This window comes from Halichoeres trimaculatus, unplaced genomic scaffold (genome assembly GCF_033239565.1).
Source record: "Halichoeres trimaculatus isolate MK-OKI-2021-1 unplaced genomic scaffold, fHalTri1.1 fHalTri1_scaffold_2, whole genome shotgun sequence".
Lineage (NCBI taxonomy): Eukaryota > Metazoa > Chordata > Actinopteri > Labriformes > Labridae > Halichoeres > Halichoeres trimaculatus.
This window is the reverse complement of record NW_027437180.1, coordinates 23,808,586-23,830,612: the sequence shown is the minus strand read 5'-3', so window position 1 is coordinate 23,830,612 and position 22,027 is coordinate 23,808,586. Positions and strand designations below refer to the sequence as shown.

Genomic DNA, 22,027 nt, shown 5'->3' with positions numbered 1-22,027 from the left:
CAACACTGCAAGCAAACACTGTTGGTCTTGAGCTACTCCTTTGCTACCAAACATCCCATCCGTTCACACACTTCCTGATAACATTCACTTTCATAAGCACTCAGGAACCTGAACCCCTGGTACCCCTGAGTCTTCCATGACGTGGTTGTCTTTCCAGATCACAAGTAAGCCGTGCAGCTGTGAGGTGATGAGATATCTCAATCCCAGTGTAAACACTGCTTTCTTACTCTGTACATTTTACTGTCCCTCAAAGACCCCTGTTTATTTAGAAATGTGTTTGCGATAGGTTATGTGGCATATCTTTGTAACAAATACATAGTCCACCCGGGGAGTAGAACAGGACTTCATTTAGACCTCAGAGCCTTTAATGGCATGCCAAGCATAGCTTTCCTTCGAAATAAAAGAGGATGGTTTGTAGAGGCTTTTTGCAGACTCGGTTTTAAAGCAAGTGACAAACAGCTCCTACTTTGATGTACCAATCCCTGCTTAAACTCCCACAGCGCTTTGGATTTTGTTGTCTCACAGTTTTCGTTTTTGAGTGTAGATGGCACTACGAGCTGTGAAAACAGATCCTTTTCACAGTGTTGTTTTAGGCTCGAGTGGAAGACACTTAACTTGTAATGAAGCCCAGAATATTGATATAGTTGTCAGGAGTTAAGCATTGAGTTTCAGGATAAGTAATTTGTTGCAGTGTTCATTACTTTTCTCGCACAGGAGAGAAAGAGCAAAGGGCTTAAATAATGAGTTTTCATAACTTAGTGTCAGCTCATCAACAACGATGCTAAATATCTCAAGGACTTATAAATTGCACAAGTCCAGCCACCACAGAGACACAGCACATTCCCGGTTGTCTGGAGTTACAGCTAAATGTGTGTCACGTGAATATGTGTGTCATCCCCAAGAGAGCTAATCACAGCGGCAATGCCCGGGTATGAAGCAGCCCCAGCAATGTCCTGGACTCCTTAACTCCCTCCAGGGCGTCCATTTTGGAGCAGCGGTTGTAGCGCTCAAGGACATGGTTGAGAGTGCCACTGCTGCCTCGCTGTTGTTTTTCTCCCCCTCTCAAAACAGCATGGCTGTAATTACTGTCGGCCCTACTCGGCCCACGCCTTAGGATGGCTTATGAGTGTGTGTGTGTGTGTGTGTTTTGTCAAAGACTGCTGGCTGGAAGAGCAGACTTCATTGGTGAGCTCTGGCTTTCCAACAACACATTTTACAGCTCTTTAACATTTAAGTAGAGTTTGAACGGTATGCACCTTTAACAGCTGGAACGCTTTTGCAAACAAAGTGCTATGCACAGGAACCATTCCTGGTAGGAATGTTACTTTTTCCTGACTGAACTGACTTGCTGATTATACAAGTTTTTTGAAAACTTCAGACCTTTTAGAAACAAACTGTTATGACTTGTGTTCTGATGGTGATATCAGGGTTTGTTTGTTGGAGTAGGTGGTTAGTCCCATGGTAAGAGACCTGGCAGCGCGACAGGCAAAAATGAAATCAGAAGCAAACACAAGTAGGTTTAGCTACAACACCACATTCATCAAAGCAGCTCAAACCATCCACAAAACATGTAGCTTGTTCTGCTTTTGGATTTTAGCTACTTCTTCCAGACATCTCTACATCTTGGAGTGGATGTGGGTTATGTGCTATATCAAAGTTCTAAAATTCTTCAACCTAAATTTGAGCTTGTGGTTTAAATCATTTAAATAAGTTGCATTAGGATACATATGGATCTGGTTAAATTAGTGTACTTTCCTTACCTCAGGCTTTGGCACTCTATATAGGCACTTGGAAGGGCAGGGAGCTCCTAGTGCAGGGTCAGAGGGAGGATTATTTCTTTTGATACAAGGGCTCCTGCTTGAAATTGATTTACATTATAGTCTTAGACAACTTAGTACGCTCTCTTGTGATTGAAAAGCAGAAACCTCAGACAGATCTCTCGCTTTAAACACAGATGCTTTAAAGCGAGATAAGCTGTTGCATTTGAGACGTATATTAAGAAAATCCAGTTTGGCAGGGATCGTCCCCATCCTGCTGTGAGGTCTGCACCCCGCTGTTACCAAAAGCACGACTGTATCTGGAAAGAGTCCCGTATTTATCCAACAGCCTTGATATTTATGACACCTTGCCAAATGTATAGCAGCTCTGGGTAGTGACAATTTATCTTGCACAGGATGTGAAATCCGAGTGCGCTCACCAGCTGAGCTTCGCTGTCACTATTTTAATATATCAACCAAGAGTGAAATAAAGTCCAAAAAAGCTTCCACCTCCTCTTCATTCTCACTGTCTTGTGTGCTTGTGCACTCCCTCAAGCTTATTTTAAAACAAATGTCTCGTTTTATTACGAGCTGAAGTTGGCAGAGCTAATTTATATGACTCCTCCTGAGCCATACTGTTCAAGATTTTCAAACAAGCCCCTGTGCTATCAGCAGTCTAAAGTTTTGAGTTTTAACTCATCTTGTTTTGTGCTTGAAACTGCGGCTCTGATTGTTAATAATGTTCATAAAACGAGACTCCATTGCAGTCTCACCACGGCAGGACTTTAGCTTAATTTCTTTCATCCAGATTGGATTTCAACATAAACCATATTTTTGTTCTATTTCTTTTCCATTGTTACATTTATCTCAGTGCCTCCTCTGTATTGAGAGTATTCTTTTTCCATTACAAGCGCTACATCTGTTGTGAAATTGAGCAGAGCTGTGATTAGGCCACTGAATTGCAGAGGAATTATAAATCAGAGACCCAGACTTGGTGTGGTTAATGCTGTCATCTGTATTCTGCTCAATAATACATGTACAGAGAAAGAGTTACCTAACGCAGCACACAGGGGAGCGTAAAAACATTATCATCCATCAGCTCCAGCCTTGCTAAAGCACATGAATAATTAGTCAGCGCAGTCTGTTTTGATGTGGCACAGCAGAACTATTAGCTTTGATGGTAATAATCTACAGCTCGCTGGCTCATGAAGCACATGCTGATCCTCTGCAAACTTTCTTGCAGACATCATGCAACGCTGCAGAGAGTAAATCCTGCAAGACGTATGAATTTATTAACCTTACTTTGTGTCTTCAGAGTTGATGCACCTCTTTTTACAGTGAGGGCTGCAGAACGAAGCTTTCTCTTCGTGTTAAATTAAATTTCTCTGTAATGTGCACCTCAAGTGGGCGTTTGAGTTTAAACATGATATGAAGGCTTGTTGGATGAGCATCTAATGGAATGCTTTGGTGTCTTTTATTTTTTTCTGACTGAATATCAGTGGCTTTATATCTTTGCAGCTCACTGTGAAGATTAAATAAAGCTTATGAAGAAGAGGATAAAAGAGGGGGGGATGGATCATAAGCATCTCACTCGTATGCCTCAATTGCAGTGCTGAAGGAGGGCTATTTCAGGACCCGTAAGTTGTGGCCTGCTATTCTTGTTGCAGGCATATGTGCCATTGATGGGTTTGGGTTTCGGAAATCCTTTGCTTTATGCTAATCAGACGCAGTGTGGCAAGCAGACAGCTCAGCTGCGGTTGAAGTTGGCATGTCTACTCTACACTCAGCGTCTCTGCAAAGTTACAATTACACTGCTAGTATGAACAGAACGCTGCTTTTAACATCGCCATGTAGCTGCAGCCTCTTCCCTCTTTTCTTCTCTTTTCTTCCTTTTCTTGTGAATTTTATTCAAATTGGATTAGCCATAAACTCAGGATTCAAGCTTTTTGTATTTTTCCTTTCTTTTTTCAAAGTTGCCACCGTGTGATTGATGTCACACAGCATCACTGCTCCTGCTTGAAATGAATGATATAGCTCAGAAAGACTCATGAAACACTTCAACTGGCAGCAGGATCTTCTCTGAAGATTTCTTTTTCTCTGTTTGAGAAAACTGAAACTGCAGGCTATGTCTGGCCCGCTGTCTGTCTGTCTGTTTATTCAGCTTGTGGAAGAAGTAAAAGCAGGGTGTCAAGGCTGTGCTGCTGTTTGGGCGCTATTTGCAGACCTCTGTGATATTTCACATATGTAAGGCAGTGTGGTGGGCTGTCTGGCAACTGGTTTAACCAGAAACAGTGAAGAGTCTCAGAGGGAGCGCTCTTCCAGATGAGAACTCTTAACTCATGGGTGACTGATGAGGTAACCAGCAGGGTTCAGATCATGTCACCCAACAGTGAGTGGGAGGATTGGGTTAAGTCTGGTGTTTTATTCAGCAAATATTGTTTTTTTTTTCCTTTGAACTACCCAAGAACTCTAACAAAGGGTCTTGTTGGCGCTGTAGTTTTTATTCACAGAAAACTGAAGCTACACTATTACTTATTTGGCAACTTAAATTGTATTTATAATGCTGGTACTGACAAATGAAACTCTGTAAAAACTGAAAAAAAGTTGTGTTCGATCATATTTGTCCCTATAAGAAATAACAACCAAGTTTTATCTCTGCACTCATATTTAGTGATTATCAGCCAACATGTACACTGGTACAGGGTTCATTGTTGGCTTTACAGACCAGACAAAAATAGACACTAAATTAATAAATAAGAGCATAAAGCTCCTTTGATGAGGTTTCAGCTCGTCATAAAACTATTACTAATTAGTAATGAATAAATCCATCAGCAGGGGGTAAGTTAATTGCACAGCTTTTTTTACAGTCTGTGGGGTCTTTGACATGGCAACGTTTGGGAACCTGTGGACAAGATCACAACGTCTATTGTACCGATGTCTTTATAAAACACTGTTCCTTTTTGATGTGCTGTTGTTTCCAGATTTCTATTGTTAATTGAAGTCAGTAAAGCTAATATTTTCTTGAACTGTCTTTGACAGGTCTGGTTACGACAACTTCAAGGAAGCTGGATAGGGAGCAACAAGATGAGCACATCCTCGAGGTAAGCCCTTTATTTCAGTAAATATAACTGTTAAGAAAAATATGAAGATGAAGCTTCCTCTCATTCACGTAAAATAAACCAGTAACGTGATGATCAGGAACCTTAAAGGTCAAGAGAAGGAATTTCTGTATCTGAGCTTCTGGCATTTAGAGTTAGCTTCGGCCGAGTGGCAGCACAAACAAATCTTTCTGTATATGTATGAAGGGGTCAATTTGGAATAATTTTCCTTGTACTGATTTCCGGGAGCGGTGGGGGGTGGGGGCGAGAGAGGTGGGAGATACCAGTGACTGTTCTTTTGTTCTTTCTCACTGTTCCGTCTCGTGGATGGAGCAAGCTGGGACAGGAAGCTGTTCTCAGACCAACAGGCTGATGTCTAAACTTGTGGCTTTTAATTGAGCAGGGCTCTGTTCTCTCCTGATGCCTCCCTCCTTCCCTTCCTCTCTTCCTCTCTCTTGTTCGCCGAGGTTGATACTAGCTACTCTAATTGTGTTTCCTATGCAGAGAGCAGATTGGACGCCTTTTAATTATTGTTAGAAGTTACACTGTGCAGTGATCACTGGGGGACGGTTAATGCTGGTGCATCTGGTGCCAGAACAGAGTTGAATTTCATTCTCATCTTATACATTACTTTACGTAATGAAATTATGAAACTGAGAGTCAGTGATAGGGATGAAAGTAGGGTAAAACTTAACTCCTCTGGGGGTGTTTAGCTGATGAACTGAATCAAATTTGGTCTGAAAGAAAGGTAAAATCAGATCTTTCAAGTCACTCCTGTTTCATTTGTGACAAATGTTGTGGATCAAGTTCAGACATAAAGGTTCAACCCAAAAGCTTCTCATTCAGCTGTTGACTTAAACGGCTGTGTCCAACATGTGGTTGAAAGCTGTAGAATTTCCATATTGAAGACGGTATGGGATTCAGAGTCTTTGTGTCTGCTAGAAAAAAAATGGAGAAAAAATTCCTCTCAAAGCTGACTGCCTGAATGTTCTTCATTTGTCCCATTTGACAAAATGCCTCCAGACACACATTTAATAACCACTTTAAATACGTTGCTCAAACTCTTTATGCTTTAATGTAATGCCAAATTCAACATGCCTATTCTTTTTTGCTAATATCCTTTCTTCTCTTTGTGATGTTTATTACTCGAGCTTGCAATAACACAATGAAAAAGCCAGTGCGCAGAAACAGGACTCTTGTCTTAACATTTCTAATTGAAAGTTCCTCTTGTGTTTAATTTGACTGTGAGTTGGAGGGATAATTTAAGGATGCTGCTTTTGACCTAAATAAGTAGAAAGTGGCTGAGTGAACACAGCCTGGGGAGAGCAGTGTAGCCATGGTTACTCTAGAAGTTTGTGCTTGTTGGTCACAGGTTAGGGCGTCCAACAGGAAGCTCTTTATAAGGCTTAACATTCGTGAAGCAGCACAGACCTCTTCATGCTACAGTGTGCCCTCCCCACACCCACACACCTCAGTGTATCCATCTAATAGAAGGTTAATCATGACTTGGGAAGAATGCATGTGTGCGCACACGCCTTTGTGTGCAGAATAAGTGCAAGCGGAGCAAATCAAATTGAAGTCCCAGCTTGTGTCAAAGTTTTTGTACCAGCTTGTTGTAGAAGAAACCAAACATGTGGGGCCATGTGGAACATGTGGAGCAATTAGGGTGGGGGCTGTGTCAGCATTGTTTGCTCGAAATGCCAAGAGGAGGTGGAAGGAGCACAGGAGGGGTGGGGGCTTTCGGCTTTTATGATGAGATGGATGGGGGTTGGTAGGTGGTAGTTGTATATCTGTGTGGGAAAAAAAGAGAGGCGGAGAGAGAGATAAAGGCAGACAGGCAGTGGGGGAATTTGAGAAAAGGCAAAGCTGCTCCTGATGTCTGAGTGTGGGCTCTAGCGGCAGGATGAGAGGACTGTGTCCCAGGAAAGAGGGGGGTGGGTAAATGGCAAAAGTGGGACATGCCAGGACATGCTTGAAACCCATGCCTGGGACTGTAGCGAGAGCATTATAATGGAAAAGCAGAGGTGAATGGGCTGTTCACATCTGTTGTTTGAAGCCTATCCCAGCATGCAGTTGGCACAAAGCAGGGTACTCCTTGGAAAGTTTGCTGTTCTGGCCATTTTACCTGCATATTAGATCCTATTCCACCTCCTTTTCAGGTGTAATGGAGACTGGAGCTTTAAAACTTTAACTTTGTTCCACTTTTCAAAAATGAACATAAAGAACAGTTTACCTTTATGGCTTTACTGTATTCCAACTTTCTTCACACTTCCCCAGATCATTTTAATTACCTTTACCTTTTAATTACCTTTGAAAGCATTAAAACAGCATTAGTTACATATGGTTGGCCAAAGTAAGCTGAACATTTTGCTGTTGCTGAGCATAATGGATTGGATCAGTTCCCTTAACTTCACAGCAGAAACACTCCCTCTGCTGTATATTTTCAGTCTTCTCTGTGGCTTTAGTAATTTCCAAACAAAGTTACTTTAAAAAAAAGAGGTACATAGTAGTGGACGCCTGGGTAGCTATAGTGAGCCTGCACATGGTTAAACACAAAGCACCATTTCCAATTCTAATGTCTCCTTCCATAAACAGAGTGTCTTTTCATAGTAATCAGAGTCACTGGGTACAATATGTAGGTATATGAGGCCAAAAGGCTCATATGAGAACAGGACGGGTACCAACATGTCCTCACTGAGAGTTTCATTTGATCCTGTTTAATGAATTCTGCCCATGTGAGCTGCACCCACAGCTGCAGACACTGTGAGGAAAAACAAAAACACATTACAGTAGTAATTGAAACGATGAAAGCCAATGGTGTGTGTGCCTGGCCTTGGACTCCTGACTGTTTTAGTGGAGCACTTAACAGATGGTTTTAAATGACTGCGACATTTGTTCTGTCCTTCCACTTTTATTTTGCAGCTTGAATTGCCTCAATCACTGCCATAGGCCAAAAGCACTATTTTTTAGGACTAGATAAAACTTGTGTTTGTAGAGGTCAACCTGTAGCTCTTTGCTTTTGATTCAGCACCTGCATTTGCCTGCCAACAGCTACGCTTGATGTCAAGATTTAAATAAAAGCCAATTTATGATTCAGTTTCAAGACACTGTCTTTTATAGAGTATTTTTGGGCTTTAAAATAAGTCTTTCAAGCTTTTTTTGTGGAAAGCATTGATCTTTTTTTTTTATTTTAGCTCTGTTAAATCTTTATAAGTTTGTCACAGGGCACAGGTGAGCATAGCTTATACGATCAGAATAGAAAGATGTAGCTTACTAAAAATGATTAGCTGTGTTATGTTTCTCAAAGTTGCATCACAAGCCACTGATGCCATGATAAAAGAGACAAACAGCAAGTTTAACCTTTTTCACATGCAAGACATTTCAAATAAGGGATAATATGTAGCCCTACTGACTACCTGAACCGTGTCATACTCAAGCTCGATTCCCCCCCTGCAGTAATGGCCAGTTAGGCTTGCTACTCCATTACTCCAGTATGACCCAGACTTAAGGCGCACACATGGCTTCTGTCAACGTAAAGTGTCTGTTTACGAGTAGTGCAGTCTGATCAGAGTCAGCACAATGGGGAACACGGACCATTTTTTATAACTTCAGTGACTTTTTGGCTTATGTAAAGTCATTTTGGTCTGACACAGCCTTCCAACACCCTCGTTACTGTTTATAACTGGGGTGACTAGAGGAGCGGTGGCAGCGATTATCTGTCATGGATTATATGACTTGCCCTTATTGTGTGCCTGAGCCTGTGCTAGTGCATGAAGTGTACCGGGCTGAAGCTCACCTCTCCAGAGAAGTCAGACGGGAGAAGTAAGCAGGGCAAACTTGCAGTCACAATGACCAAACAAACTTTAGGGTTGAAGCTTGAACACAGTTCAAATGGCAGTGGCCACGCCCTAGTAAGCCTGACAACCTGATCTAATGATCAGATGCCAACATATAAGAGGATTGTTGCTATAGTGTCAATAGGAAGAGCCTGGCTTCTTTTTGCGGATTGATATGAAATACTGTCAGGTTCTCACCTGTGCCACTTTGCATTTTAGAACTAGTCACCGTTCTAGTGCTTTGACCACTCAGAGTTGAGTATTTAACACAACTGGATAATAAGCTCTTATTAGTATAATTAATGAAAAAAAAACTAGTAACCTAAAGGCTACAATGGTTTAACTTTAGGTTTTTAAAGGAGAAAGTCAGCCACCTGCTTACACATTACTTATCAAATTCTATAGTGAGGATCCTTGACTAACAGTTGTATGTGCAAAGAGCTTGTCATTAAGGAAATAACTTACAAATTCCTTCCATGCCTTTTATGCCTAAAATGTGGTATCAGAGCAAAAAAGTGTTTAAAAATGTTTCATTCATTCTCTCTCTGGGTAGAAATATATTAAATTCTGTGTCTTGCATATTACTTGTCACATAAGATAGTGATTTGTTTTTGTAGCTTTGAAATGTCTTCCAATTCTGAAATGATAGAAAATATTTTATAAGAAGAGGAGCCGGCTCCATAAAATAAATGCTTAAATTGCCTTTTTTTATCGTAGCAAGATCATTGGGATAATAAATTGTCTTGTTTTATTTATGCATGTGAAAGTTTTTTTCTGACATGTATTTGGTTTAGACAACAAGTGTTTAAAGACTGTGACTCTCAGAGGAGCATTAACTTTATTTTTAGCAGCAAAGTTAGAAGAATGAGACATCATGAAGGGGGAAAAGAAAATCACAGTTTCCTTTCTTCCCCATTTTTGGTTAAATAAAGAATTTTAACCCTTTTTTTTTTCTCAGGGAAAAGCTATTCCTAGCATAGTTGGAATGACAAACATATCACAAGCTGTAAAGTCTGGTCAGTCTCTGCTTGTGTGACTCATGCTGTATTAAAATTGTTCAGATAAGGGATGTGGAACACAAAGGTCACAACATCAGCTGATATTTCCTTACTTGTGCTTACACTCAAGAAGAGGTGTGGTAGAAAAAACGAACGGGCAAAATATTGTGATACTTTAACCTGTGATGAAATATTGATATTTCAACTTTTAATATCGATACTTTTGTTAAAATAAAAAAAATCATATTTTAGATGAGTTGGAAGTACAATACGTCTTCTGCACCTCCACTGTGGTAGATGGCGCCAAAGAGCTACTCTGCTGTATGTTGCCTATAAACTGTATAATAAATATAATTTCAAGGTATTCTAAAATACTTAATTCCTAAACACGATGATGTGGGTTTTGATGCCTTGACACCAATGCTAATCTGTATTCTTGGGCCAATTAGTTTAAAATCATTTGAAGTTAAATTTTTACAGTGTAGTAGACAGTTAAAATAATAATCATAGACATGTTTTGTACAGTATTAGATTTTTAATGAGTGACTGGTTACACCAAGTGACAATTATCAGTTTCACCAACTGGCCTCGTCTTCCACCCAATAATTTCTTTGCATCATTAGCTCAATGTCACATTAGTGACAAACTTGATGCACTTTATGTTTTCAAGTTAATTGTGTGTACGAAACACTGCATCTGACTTCCATAATTTTAAACACAATAAAATAGAAAAGTTGTTTTCAAACCAGTCGTTAACTGTGTAGAATATCACAATATTGTGATATCTTGATATCATCGCATTGTGACCCGAGTATCGTGATTCATATCGTATCGAGAGGTTCTTGCCAATACTCATCCCTACATTCAAGCCTATCAGTGTCTGCTCTTCCATCAGTTCATTTTGTCTCCACAGGTCACAGTCACTGACCACGGCGTTCCGGCAAAATCCACCACTGTCCGTGTCATTGTTCGAGTCCTGGACGAGAACGACAACAGGCCGTTATTCTTGGAGAAGATCTACAAGATCAAACTCCCAGAGCGTGAGAGGCCGGAGAAAGAGAGAGCTACGAAGAGGGACCCCGTGTACCGAGTGATTGCTTCTGATCGTGATGAGGGACCTAATGCAGAGATCTCTTACAGCATCGAAGAGGGAGATGAAAACGGAAAATTCTTCATTGAGCCAAAGACCGGCCTGGTGTCTTCTAAGAAGTTTTCCTCTGCTGGAGAATATGACATTCTTACAGTAAGTGTCTCATAATCCCAGGGCTTCCCACTGCTCTCAACCTGATGGTCTCTCTTGTGAGCTGTGAATTTCTTCAACAGATGCTTGTTTATTGTTTTACTGCTTTATTTCCCTCGTCCTCTAATGTTTTTTCCCCCCTTGTGTTTCACTTCTCCCTTTCTTCCCTGCAAGAGACCAGAATTAATTGGTCTGCACACTTTGTTCCACAAGTGTACTATAAAATGACTCAAAAAAAGCATTTACTGTTGTCTAAATTTAAAGTAACAGTCCCTAACCAGAGGCTTGCAATATCTCATTTTTACAGTGTAGAGCTACTACTGTGTTTTTTCTGGGGTCCTAGAAATCAAAATACAATTTTGTCAATCACTGATGTGTCACTACTGTTTTGGCTGTTAGCTAGCTGAGAAGTGGCACTCCAGAAAACTATTTTCTATGACAGCTGATTTTTGGAAGACAGCTGTTGGTTTAATGAAAAATAAGTTTCAAACACTGTGAAATTAAAATGTAATTTTAATTGTAATTTGTCGATCTTCCACCTGTGAAATGAGAGGCAAGAATTTAACTGAGGTCTAGTAATGTCACCCCCCCCCCCCCCCCCCACACACACACACACACCTTTTTTTTCCCCTTTTTGCTGTTTATTTCTACCTTGCACATTTCCTACCGAAAGAAGAAGCAATTGCAATTCACAGTAAAAGAAGTCTACACAAAGGGTTGGCAACAAAAGATTACAGCACAAAAGGTGCTTTGTTATTCGGAATATGCAGTAACTTGCCATGTGGACAGCTCGAGACAGTTGTGATTAAGACTAAGTCTCAATCCATTTAGAGAAAATTCACAGTGTATATACACAGTATACAGGTGTCACTTAAAGTATGCTTTGACTGAATGAAATGTAATATTCTTCTATGTCTTCTATTTGTAAGTACATCACCAGACGTCCCTGTTCATTTCCAAAGAATTTCAGAGGACCTGCCAACAAGCTGTGCCGAAACTCATTTGTAACAAACAAAATGTTACATAACACCATTCATTCTCTGTCCCTCTTACAGATTAAAGCTGTCGACAATGGGCGTCCTCAGAAGTCCTCCACTTGTCGCCTCCATATTGAGTGGATTCCCAAACCTGAATTGCCGGCCGATGCAGCCCCCCTGCTTTTTGAAGAGTCCCCCTTCACCTTCTCTGTAATGGAAAGTGACCCAGTGGCTCACATGGTGGGCGTTGTTGCCACTGAGTCCTCTGATGTTCCAGTGTGGTTTGAAATCACAGGTATTTCTGTCTTCATTTGAATGTTTGACTCTTTTTTAGTATGCATGCACACTTTGGAAAGCTCTCTGACGTAGAAATGCTGTAGCTGTAGAAAACGTTTACAATTAATGACTAACATGATATGGCTATAAAAAAGAGAAAAGAGTTTTTAGAAAACACTGCAGGTGTTTACTCATGAATGATTCTGTTAAAGAAAAGGGCATAATAGCCAGCTTGCACGACAGGGCAACTAGGACAACTACCAGAGTAATAACATCATTTCAAATTTGGGGAGAAATAATTAGAATTCACAGAATATTACTCAACTTAATTTTCAAAAGTAGATTTATTTGGGCTAAACATGAAATCTTAAAATGATTTTTTATTATGATGCATTTATTCAGCTTTTTTCAAAACACCTTTTCTCACTTTACTGTTTCTGCATTTTTTCTCAGTATTGGCTTTAGATAAGAGAAAACACTGAGGAATAATAGGCCACAAACATTTATCAATATTTATGTGTTTCGCAGCTTTCCTCTGTTAGCTAACTGATATGCAGTCTGTTTCTTTGCAAGGTTAATTGGCATCCCTTTACTGAAGTGTTCAAATTGAAATAGTCCTCTCTGAATGATGATAGACACTGAATGCATGAGAAGGCTTAAATTGACTACTTCCAAAAAAAATGCCTGCCTCTTCTTTCTTCCTCCCAGCCTGTCCGCCCTCTAATCAATGCCTGACTGACATCTCTTTTCTTCTCTTCTCTGTTTCTCTGTGCTCTGCTACTGCTTCCTTCTTTTTCTCTGGAATGTTCTGTTTGGTTGGATTTTTGCAAGACGGCATAGAGGATTCTGAGATTTTTTACATCCTACAGATGGCTTGTGACCACAACTGTACAGCAGAAGGTAGCTGCTGGGATCTCCTAATAGGCTGTGCTGTATTAAGAGATCATCATACACTGTGTGTTGGTGCTGCCTGTGGGCTGTGGTTCAATTGTGTTGTGCTGCTGGATTGATGTTGTGCCACATTATTTCCCTTAAAACCTGTGAACTGATTAAGAACCTCACAAAATCCTCATCTCCTTACGATTTGTACATTAGCTTAATTTGTGTAGCCTAATTTTCTACCCACATCCTCTCAGTTTATCACTAGGGCTTAGCATTGTACAGCTAGTGGAGGGGAGTTTTGTGTTGACAAACTCATACCTTTGTATTTATGTTCCCGTTTTTTTCATTAGAGGCATATTTGCATGAAATTGCTACTGTAAAAATAAACAACTGTACATTAATAAAACTCCTCATTATGATCTAGGACATCATCACAGCAGAAAATTGATGTTTGTATGTTCAGCTTAGTCCCCTTTAAGTGTTTGTGTAACCTTGCAACTTACCGACAACCAACTGATGATTGGACCCTAATCTTTTGTTCTCTGTTTTTTTGTTTGTACAAAAAAATAATTCCACAGGTGGTAATTATGACAGCCGCTTTGACGTTGGCAAGGCCAGTGGAACCTTGATTGTTGCCCGGCCCCTGGACGCAGAGCAGAAATCAAATTACAACCTGACGGTGGAAGCCACAGATGGGACACGAACTGTCAGCACCCAGGTAATTGAAACACTAATGAAATGGTTGGAAGCTGATGAGGCAGTTGTCATGATCCTGTTTTTTCCATGCAAGGACTGGCAGCAAGGAAGTGATGGGTAATGAGTGAAGCGGTGGCCAAACCATCCTGTTTGTTTGGATATGTTTATGTTGTGATGCTATCAGTGCTCTCAACTGGCCCTGAAAATGTGACAGATTATTGGTTTGGGTTTCATTACACCCCGGCACGACATGACTTCCAACACCAGCGGCTAAAAGAATGAGCAGATAGTGCTTGTACAAAAAACAAGGGATGAGGCGTACTTAGTCTGTGCGGTGTTTAGAGATCTTATAATGCCTGGAGCTGCCTGAGGGGAGTGATTAAATCAAGTTTCATCACTAGGTTTGATTTTCTTATTTTCACTTGATAGCTCAAATGACAAGAGAACAAACTGTTTTATTATAAACATGATTGACATCATGGAAAACATGCTTTGACTAGATTAAGATGAGAGTATTCATACGGCTTATATCTACTTGTTTACTGAAGGGCCACAAGTCAGTAACCGGTTAGCTTTGTTTAGCTTAGCTTGGCACAAAGAAAGAAGGAAACTAATGAATATTCTAATTTTAAAAAAGAAACCTACCATCTACCCAACATCTAGAAAATAAAGATGTTATATTTAAATCAAATCTGAGCCCTACAAACATGTTAAAAAATAATTCTTTGATGGGAGGCTTATGCATGTTACTGCTTTTTGGCTTGACTTAGTGGATCCATGTCAAAGCTGGCTTTCTGGTAATCACACTGCCACAAATATAGAGATGCTGTTTGGTAAATTTTAAGATACCCACAGCCAGGCTAGCTGTTTCCATTACTGCTAGTTTTAAGTATCTGAGTTAAAAAAAAAAGTATTTTCATAGTTAACAATACAATATGGGTCCCAATAATCTGAGAGAAAGTTTACACTTTTCTTCACAATGAAAATCTTACTGAGTTAAATAGAATTGTCAGCGACGATTTTACTAATTTAATTTTAGAAAAAAGGAAGAAAGGGAATCTTTTGGACAAAAAAAAGAAACAAAGAGTGGAAAAAGAAAGAAAAGGGGATGGAAGAAAGAGTGAGAAGTAAAAAGAGAAACATAGAAAGATAACAGAAAGAAAAGAGAAAGACAGGGCAAAAAAGAAAGACAAGTAAAAGAAATGAGGTAAAAAGAAAGAACACAGGGAGAAAAAAAGGAAGAAAAATGAGACAGGAGCAAGGAAAGAAATAAAAGGAAAGAAAAAAAGAAAGTAAAGTTGAAAAAGAAAGAAGAAAACAAAGAAAAAGAAAGCTCTGTAGCAAATTTCTGGGGTTTGGAGTTTTTCAAACCATACTATAGGCCCTCATTGTTCTCCACCATCTCAGTAAAAGGTCGAACTTCAGGAATCTTCCATTGTCTCATTCCTGACGCAGAGCCGCTGTGATGATGGTGGCGTCTAGCCAGAGTCTTTTTTTCTAAGTATACATTCTTCAGCTCCCTTCACCCCTCCCTCTCGGTGGTGTGTCTCTGAACCTGCAAACCTTCTCTTACTTTACTCCCAGCTGAACAGATGGCCTCTGTCTTTTCTGAAAGACTCCGACTAACCAAAGATCTAACACACATGAATATGCACCTGTTAAAGTCTAGAAAGTGAAAAACAGTCAGGTAGAGAGATAGCTTTATGCTCATAAAACTCAAAAAAGTATTGGATTGTTAGAGCCGGAGAGATGAAACTAAAACGTATTTTCTCAGCAGCAGCACACTTTCATTTTAATATATTAATATGCTGATTTATTCCTACTTGCATATATCTTGCTCCCCAGCTGATAGCAAAGCTGAGCCGTGGTAATGAAAGCTTTTAAGTATGCAAGTTGTCTTAAGTTTTTGTTCACATGGTCATGCCTTGTCCATGAGATTTTGAGCATTTGTACATGCTAGTTTGGTTGGTATGGGATGGTTGCATTGAAAATGTTTTGTCCTTTGTCCTCAAAGGGGAGCTTCAGAGAACTGTAGCTGGAAAAGAATCTATTTGTTGTCACTCCGTATGAATAAAGCCTTTCATCATCTGGCTGCTGTGCTCCACTGAGCCTCGGATGAAGCGCCGCCTTCCCTGGCATTTTGCAGCTCATCTACGGAAGCAGCACGTCCTTTAGCCCAGTGCAGAACTTTAAAAGCAGCCACAAAGTGCCTATTTTCTCATCCCTGATTTCCTCTCTTCATAAAGCACTTTCTTAGGAGGCATGGCAACAGGAGCTTATTTAAAAGTCTCTCAGCAATACTGGATGCAGTGGCATTTTAAGTCAAATTAATCATTGTCAAAGGTTAACCCATTCAAAAGGTCTATTTCTCAGCTGGGCTTGATTTTGTACTGTAATTTACTGGCAGTGAAGAACACAGGTTGCACAATGGACTTCAAAACTTACTTTTATCTTGTTGACCCAGCACAGAAAAGTAAAGAAATTAGGTGTGTACTGAACTGAATAGTTACCAATGATACCCTAATTGCAGGAACTTAAAGAGAATATAAGATTTTGACTTCAATGTTGCTGAACACCATGTTATCAAATGGGCATTCACAACTGCAGTAAAATTGATATGATCTCATGAGCGGTAAGATTGGGATGATTGTGCATGTAACCATGACAATTTGAATATGGTGCATGCAAATATTAGAATCAAAAGCACACCATCAATGCTGAAAGTACAAGCCAATACCTCAAAACTCAAAGCAAATCAAGCTGAAATGTCCTCAAACTTTGAAGGTATGATGTGGTAGGAGATCGTATCGCAAGTACCATCTAGACCAGAAATAGGCCACACACTGATCACTTACACCGTGTATCACATGAGCTCATAGCCGGCAGCAAGGCTCTCTCCGTCTTCCTATCTGCAGATCTTGAATGTGCATATTGTAACGTATATTAATAGAGCTGCAACTCTCGCTGCGGATGTGTGTTAGTGTGTCAGATGCAGCCATGTATACCCAGCTGACTGCTGTAGGTCAGCTGTTTTCTGCAGAGGGAAACAGACTTACTGAATCTGTGTGCTCCATAAACTAACTTTGTGATGTAGGCCAGCTGCTTGGGATATCCTCAGAGCCAAGTGTGTGACAGAATGAGGCAAACAGTGTCAGCTGAGACTATAGCAATTACCCATAGTTGATAGGCTACTGATAAATACAAAACTGAAAACGGGAGGGGATCGTTTTTCAGATCAGTCCCCCAACGCACTCCACCCAAAAAAAAAGAGAAGGAAACTTGTCCTTTTCCTGAGAGTTGAGTGTTTCACATTTCTGAAAAACCACTTGAGTGTTTTGGCTAATTACTTGTTTATATGATAACATTGTTCAGCATTGTCTGTATATGTACATCATTCTGGAAGGTGCATGTGTTATGTAACAGTAAGGACTAATCAACAGAGCAAAGGTTACAGAAAGTTTTTGCCAAACTTCACTGAAAAGGATTAATCTACTCACTGGGTTAGGTTTTCACATTGTTCTTTCAAAGCAGCCAATAATACAAACCTCTTAGGTAATCTGCTTGATTTGAGCAGAATCGCAGGTGTTGAGTAATCAGTTCTTTTGTCTTTCTTTGTGCTTGCATAACAAGCTATTGTAGGAAGAGAGAATTTCAGTAGAAAATTGTATGCAGAATAGTTGTTTGTTTTGGGAAAGTAATTTTGTTTGTGTTTTAAAATAATCCTTAAGGAGTTTCACTGCTAATTTGATCCACCTGATCACACACCCAAACGCAGCACCTCGTGAAAGCTCAAAGTTAGTCTTATCTTTCCTCAAATCAAAGTCATGTGGAAGCTGTGCTGCCAGACGAGCTGGCCTATTTTCTCTCTCCCTGGATTTTTTTTTCCCTTTTTGTTCCCCGTCTCCCTCTAGCCCTCTCTGTCTTTCCTTCTGATTTTCTTCCTCCTTCTTTTGAAAAAGAAGCTGGGCATCTATTGGCCGGGCGTGCAGCGATGATGATTATTCTGTTTGGGAAGAGAAAAAGCACAAATGAGCGCTGGACCTCTGTGGGTAGTGGGCTGTGTTAATCCTGTTTTGGGAACATGTTGGAGTGCTCAGTGCCAGTGCCCTGCCTTTGCCCAGAACCTGCCACCTGGCAGGGGGGCTTCCTCTCCTACACATGGCTCAGGGGGACAGTGAGCACAATGAGAGCTCCTGCTTGACTTGTTTTGGTGTAGGACAGAAGAAGGGGGTTGGTCTTTTAGAGGGCTGTGGTTTGGTTGTGGTCATTTTAATCACACGTTTTGTTTTTTCAGCATCCTTTTTCAATGTATCTTCTGTAGTAAAATCACAAACTATACAGTGAAAACTGTGAGTAATACTAAATCCAGCCTTGTTTTCGAAGACGCTTTGGTCTGTAGGAGGTAAAGCAGTTGGCTTTACGTCATGTTTTCCATCTGACCATCATATTTCTACGAAGGTGTCGAATCAGCTGATGTAGTCGAGAGGTTTCGCATTCTAGTTCGGGCATCTCATAGCCAGACTCTACGCCAACAGAACAGCCTCGGCACACAGCCCAGCCTCCCTTCCCCCCATCTCCAGCTATATGACATACTCCCTTGGCCATACAGAAACACCTCAAGCTGCTCTGCACACAATCTGTTCCTGGGCTCCTGCTTCTCATGTTATCTCAGTCCACATTACACAGACTGTCTTAATGTCTCACTGGAAGCTTCACCTTGCTCCCTTACTTTTGCTGGTAGTTTCAGTAGCTAGGACTTCTTTTGTTTCTTCGATGTTTTTCTTCTTATCTTTTGTTTGTGCATTTGTTTCATTTCCTCCTACAACCTGTCTTTGCTGGGTTTGACCATTTCCCTCAGCCTTCTTTGCCTTCACGCTGTCACTTCTTTTTCTCCTCTCATCTCAACCTCACAGCAGTTTTTTTTATCCTTTAGTATCTCCATCTGTCACGTCTGTGTCTCAGTCCCAATCTTGTTCCTCTCCAGCTTTCCCAGAGGAAGCAATACACAAAGACTGCAGAGTTTTTATTCCTCAACACCAGCCTCTCTGCTGCAGTCAGGCTATGCCATTTTGTGATGTTTGGGGGCAAAGTTCCCTTTGAAGTTTTGTAGAGACTTCTGGCAGAGGGAAAGCCAAGTTTGTGCGCAGATGGGGGATATGGGAAGAGTGCTGAATAGCCCTTTGTGTGCCGTCTTCACTGTATGAAATAGTACATTGTGGAAAGATGTGGACACTACTGACCAGGTTCCATTCCTTTCTGCTTCTTGACAGCACTATCAGCCCTCGCCACCTTACTCACAATTCACAAGACTTGTTATCTGACACTTGCCAGATTGAGACACATTGGACAGCCCCCTTTTGTGCGGATGTACGTGTAGCAGTGAAAATTTTATGAGCTTGGGTGTGTGTGGGTGCATGCATGTGTATCTCGGTTTTGTGTGTGAGTCGGAGGTGGATTGTGAGACATCAGGGATCTGATGCTATACGATGTCTGGCATGACATGAGAAGACATGCTTGGAATGAAATAGATTGCCAGCCTGTCGATGGTGCAACATACACAAGAGGCCTGGTTTCAAATGCTTGTTTTTGGGGTTAATGTCTCATTAGGAAAGTGGATTTATTGAGAATTACGCATCCTGATTAGCAGTGTGACATAGGTCGCCTGTGACTTATGGCAAACAGCCAGCTAACAATGCTGACAGACAGCATGCAGCCCAGTGCTCCCCCGGCAAGATGACATCTGTGAGCTTCCACAGCGTTGCCAACATCACAGCACACAGCAGATTGTAAATGTTATCAGTGCCGTCAGGTTGGGTCTATATTTGTCTCAGATATAGGCTCACAGCGCTCAACAAACACTATTATATCAAAAAACAGCACTGGGAAGTTGTGTTGAGCACAGATCTGACAAATCCTGGTCAGCTAGTGAGCTGTCAGCTGGTTAGAGCGATTTGTGACCATCCTTCTTTTCCTTGTTATGCCATCAAACAGCTCGGCCTGGTCTGTTTCCTTACGGGACATCACCCCCTTGTGTTTGGTATGCAGGTGTCTAATCTGGGCTGATCCCTTTGTTCCCCATGTTTGGCAATGCTAGAAGCCCCCCTTGCTGGTCTGGGAAGCGGAGATGGCATTCCAGCAGCTCTCCATAATCCTCTGTCGGAAGTCCAGTAGACGAGTGGCTGGTGTTGATAAAACATGCTCCCAGTGGAATTTTACAGTTCGGGCATGTTGTCTTTGTGTGTGAGGAGGAAAACACAAAGCACTTTTTGCTGTCAAAAAAAGAAGAGCGTATGTTTAGAAATGTGTTAAATTGGATTTAAATTCTAACAGCTGTATGTGGATGCATGTGAAGAATGTTTAAACAGCAGACAGAGACAGCAAAAACATTTAAGCACCATTACAATGATTTCTTTTTATGCAATATACATAGACAATGTAGCTGTGAAAGCGTCTGACATTGTACTTATTTAACAATTACTCTCAATTAAATCACGTTCTTCCGCACATAATTTGAGTTCTCCATATTTATCATGGTAATTCATATTAATTATACCAATTGGAAATTCATTGGAAATATTACTTTGCCTCAACTACACAAACACTTTTTTTCACCTCTGCTGATGGACACCTTGTCACTGTGTGTTGTGTGAAATGTAGGTTGGATTTTTGAGGGGATCATTAGGTCACCAGTTGCTCCTGAACTGGCTAAAAATCAGCAACCAGCCAGTGGATTTGTTCACCTCTAAAAGCATATTTATATTCATACAAGTTTTGGCCTTAAGTTCATATTGACTTAACTCTATTCAAATACATTATTGGTTTAATGTTTCATTTTTAATCCTTCAAACCACCAAGCAACTTTCATCATGCTTTTAAACTAAAATGACGCTCTAAAGTAGCTTGCAACAGTATTCTTTCTGAAAGGTTCAGCTTTTATCTTCAAAATAACGATGTAAGTGTAAAATGAGAACAGCACAAGATGACTGATTTTCAAAAGCTCCCATAAATCTTGTTCAAGATGCGGGATTAGAAGTCTGGTGGCATAAACTCAATATGTCTCATCCCCGTGTTTCTTTCTCGTAGGTGCTTATACGTGTCATTGACACCAACAACCACCGGCCACAGTTCTCTCAGAGCTATTACGAGGTGAACGTGTCTGAAGATGAACCAGCTGGGACTGAGGTCCTGCAGATCAGTGCTGTGGACAGAGATGAGAAGAACAAACTGACTTTTACACTCCTGAGCAGCACTGATCCATTCAGCCTGAGGAAGTTCAGACTGGACCCAGGAACAGGCATTCTGTACACCACTGAGCAACTAGACCATGAGACTATGCATCGCCATGTCCTCACTGTCATGGTAAGAAGTAATGTATGATTACTAATGAATAGTTAGCTGTCTTTGTTATGTTCATAAACATGGTTTCATTGGTGCATTTGTGTAATTATTTGCGCCTTTGGAAGGTGAAACATGCTGTTTAAAGTGCAGTTTGCTGTTTTATAGAGGGATTAATTCTACCTTTACAGAACTCATGCTCTTGTCTGTCTCTTTCCTTTTTCCGACATTTCCTTCTTAATTACTATTTTCTAGGTTCGAGACCAGGACATTCCAGTAAAGAGAAACCTTGTCCGTGTTATTGTCAATGTGGGTGACACCAACGATAACGCTCCATGGTTCATAGGCACACCTTTCTATGGCCGTGTGTTTGAGTCAGCAGCTGTTGGCACAGCTGTACTGCAGGTCACAGCACTGGACAAAGACAAGGGCCCTAATGCAGAGATTGTCTACAGCATTGAGTCAGGTAAATACAAAGCTGCTGTGCCACTCTGTTGGGCCACACTTTCTCCGGGTTCAGTGTCATGACAGAAAGCTTTCATTGTAACCAAATGCAAATGAAATCAGCTTGTAAAAATGCATGAGTCATCTGGAGTCCTGCAGCCCGCTGGAACTTGATCATGAATGGAATACTTTACAAAGAGTGGGAGAATATTGAAGACTTTGTCTAGAGGGTCTTTAAATACGTGGGAGATGGGCAGATCCCCTCTCAGAATTTCCCACGATGGTTTTCTACTACAATAAGCTGTTCTATGAGAACAAGAGCAAGCAGCGTGCAGCTATTGGCTTTTCACGATCTGTACATATTTGAAACAGCTGAAATGACTTCATGTGTTTGAAGTATTTATCAGTTTGTTTTTGATCAAACTCAGGGCTTCGGATAGTATGATTAGAAATGACATTTCTGACCATTTATTGACAATCTTACAAAT

The 22,027-nt window shown here is 40.7% G+C and overlaps 1 protein-coding gene across 11 annotated transcripts in view; it reads left to right on the top strand.

Annotated features, from left to right (window-relative positions):
- The window catches only part of fat1a (FAT atypical cadherin 1a), a 78,036-nt gene that overhangs the window by 28,750 nt on the left and 27,259 nt on the right, over positions 1–22,027 (top strand). For 8 of the 11 annotated variants that reach the window (XR_012598036.1, XR_012598035.1, XM_074665398.1 and 5 more), the window contains exons 4-10: positions 4,797–4,858; positions 10,603–10,932; positions 11,985–12,201; positions 13,014–13,082; positions 13,643–13,782; positions 20,844–21,119; positions 21,351–21,561. Coding sequence is in view for 9 of the 11 variants with exons in the window: in XM_074665398.1 (XP_074521499.1) it covers positions 4,797–4,858; positions 10,603–10,932; positions 11,985–12,201; positions 13,014–13,082; positions 13,643–13,782; positions 20,844–21,119; positions 21,351–21,561 (1,305 nt within the window). In the remaining 2 variants the exon portion in view is untranslated. The remainder of the gene's footprint in view (positions 1–4,796; positions 4,859–10,602; positions 10,933–11,984; positions 12,202–13,013; positions 13,083–13,642; positions 13,783–20,843; positions 21,120–21,350; positions 21,562–22,027) is intronic. The other 3 variants (XM_074665403.1, XM_074665402.1, XM_074665400.1) reach the window with 1 other exon arrangement.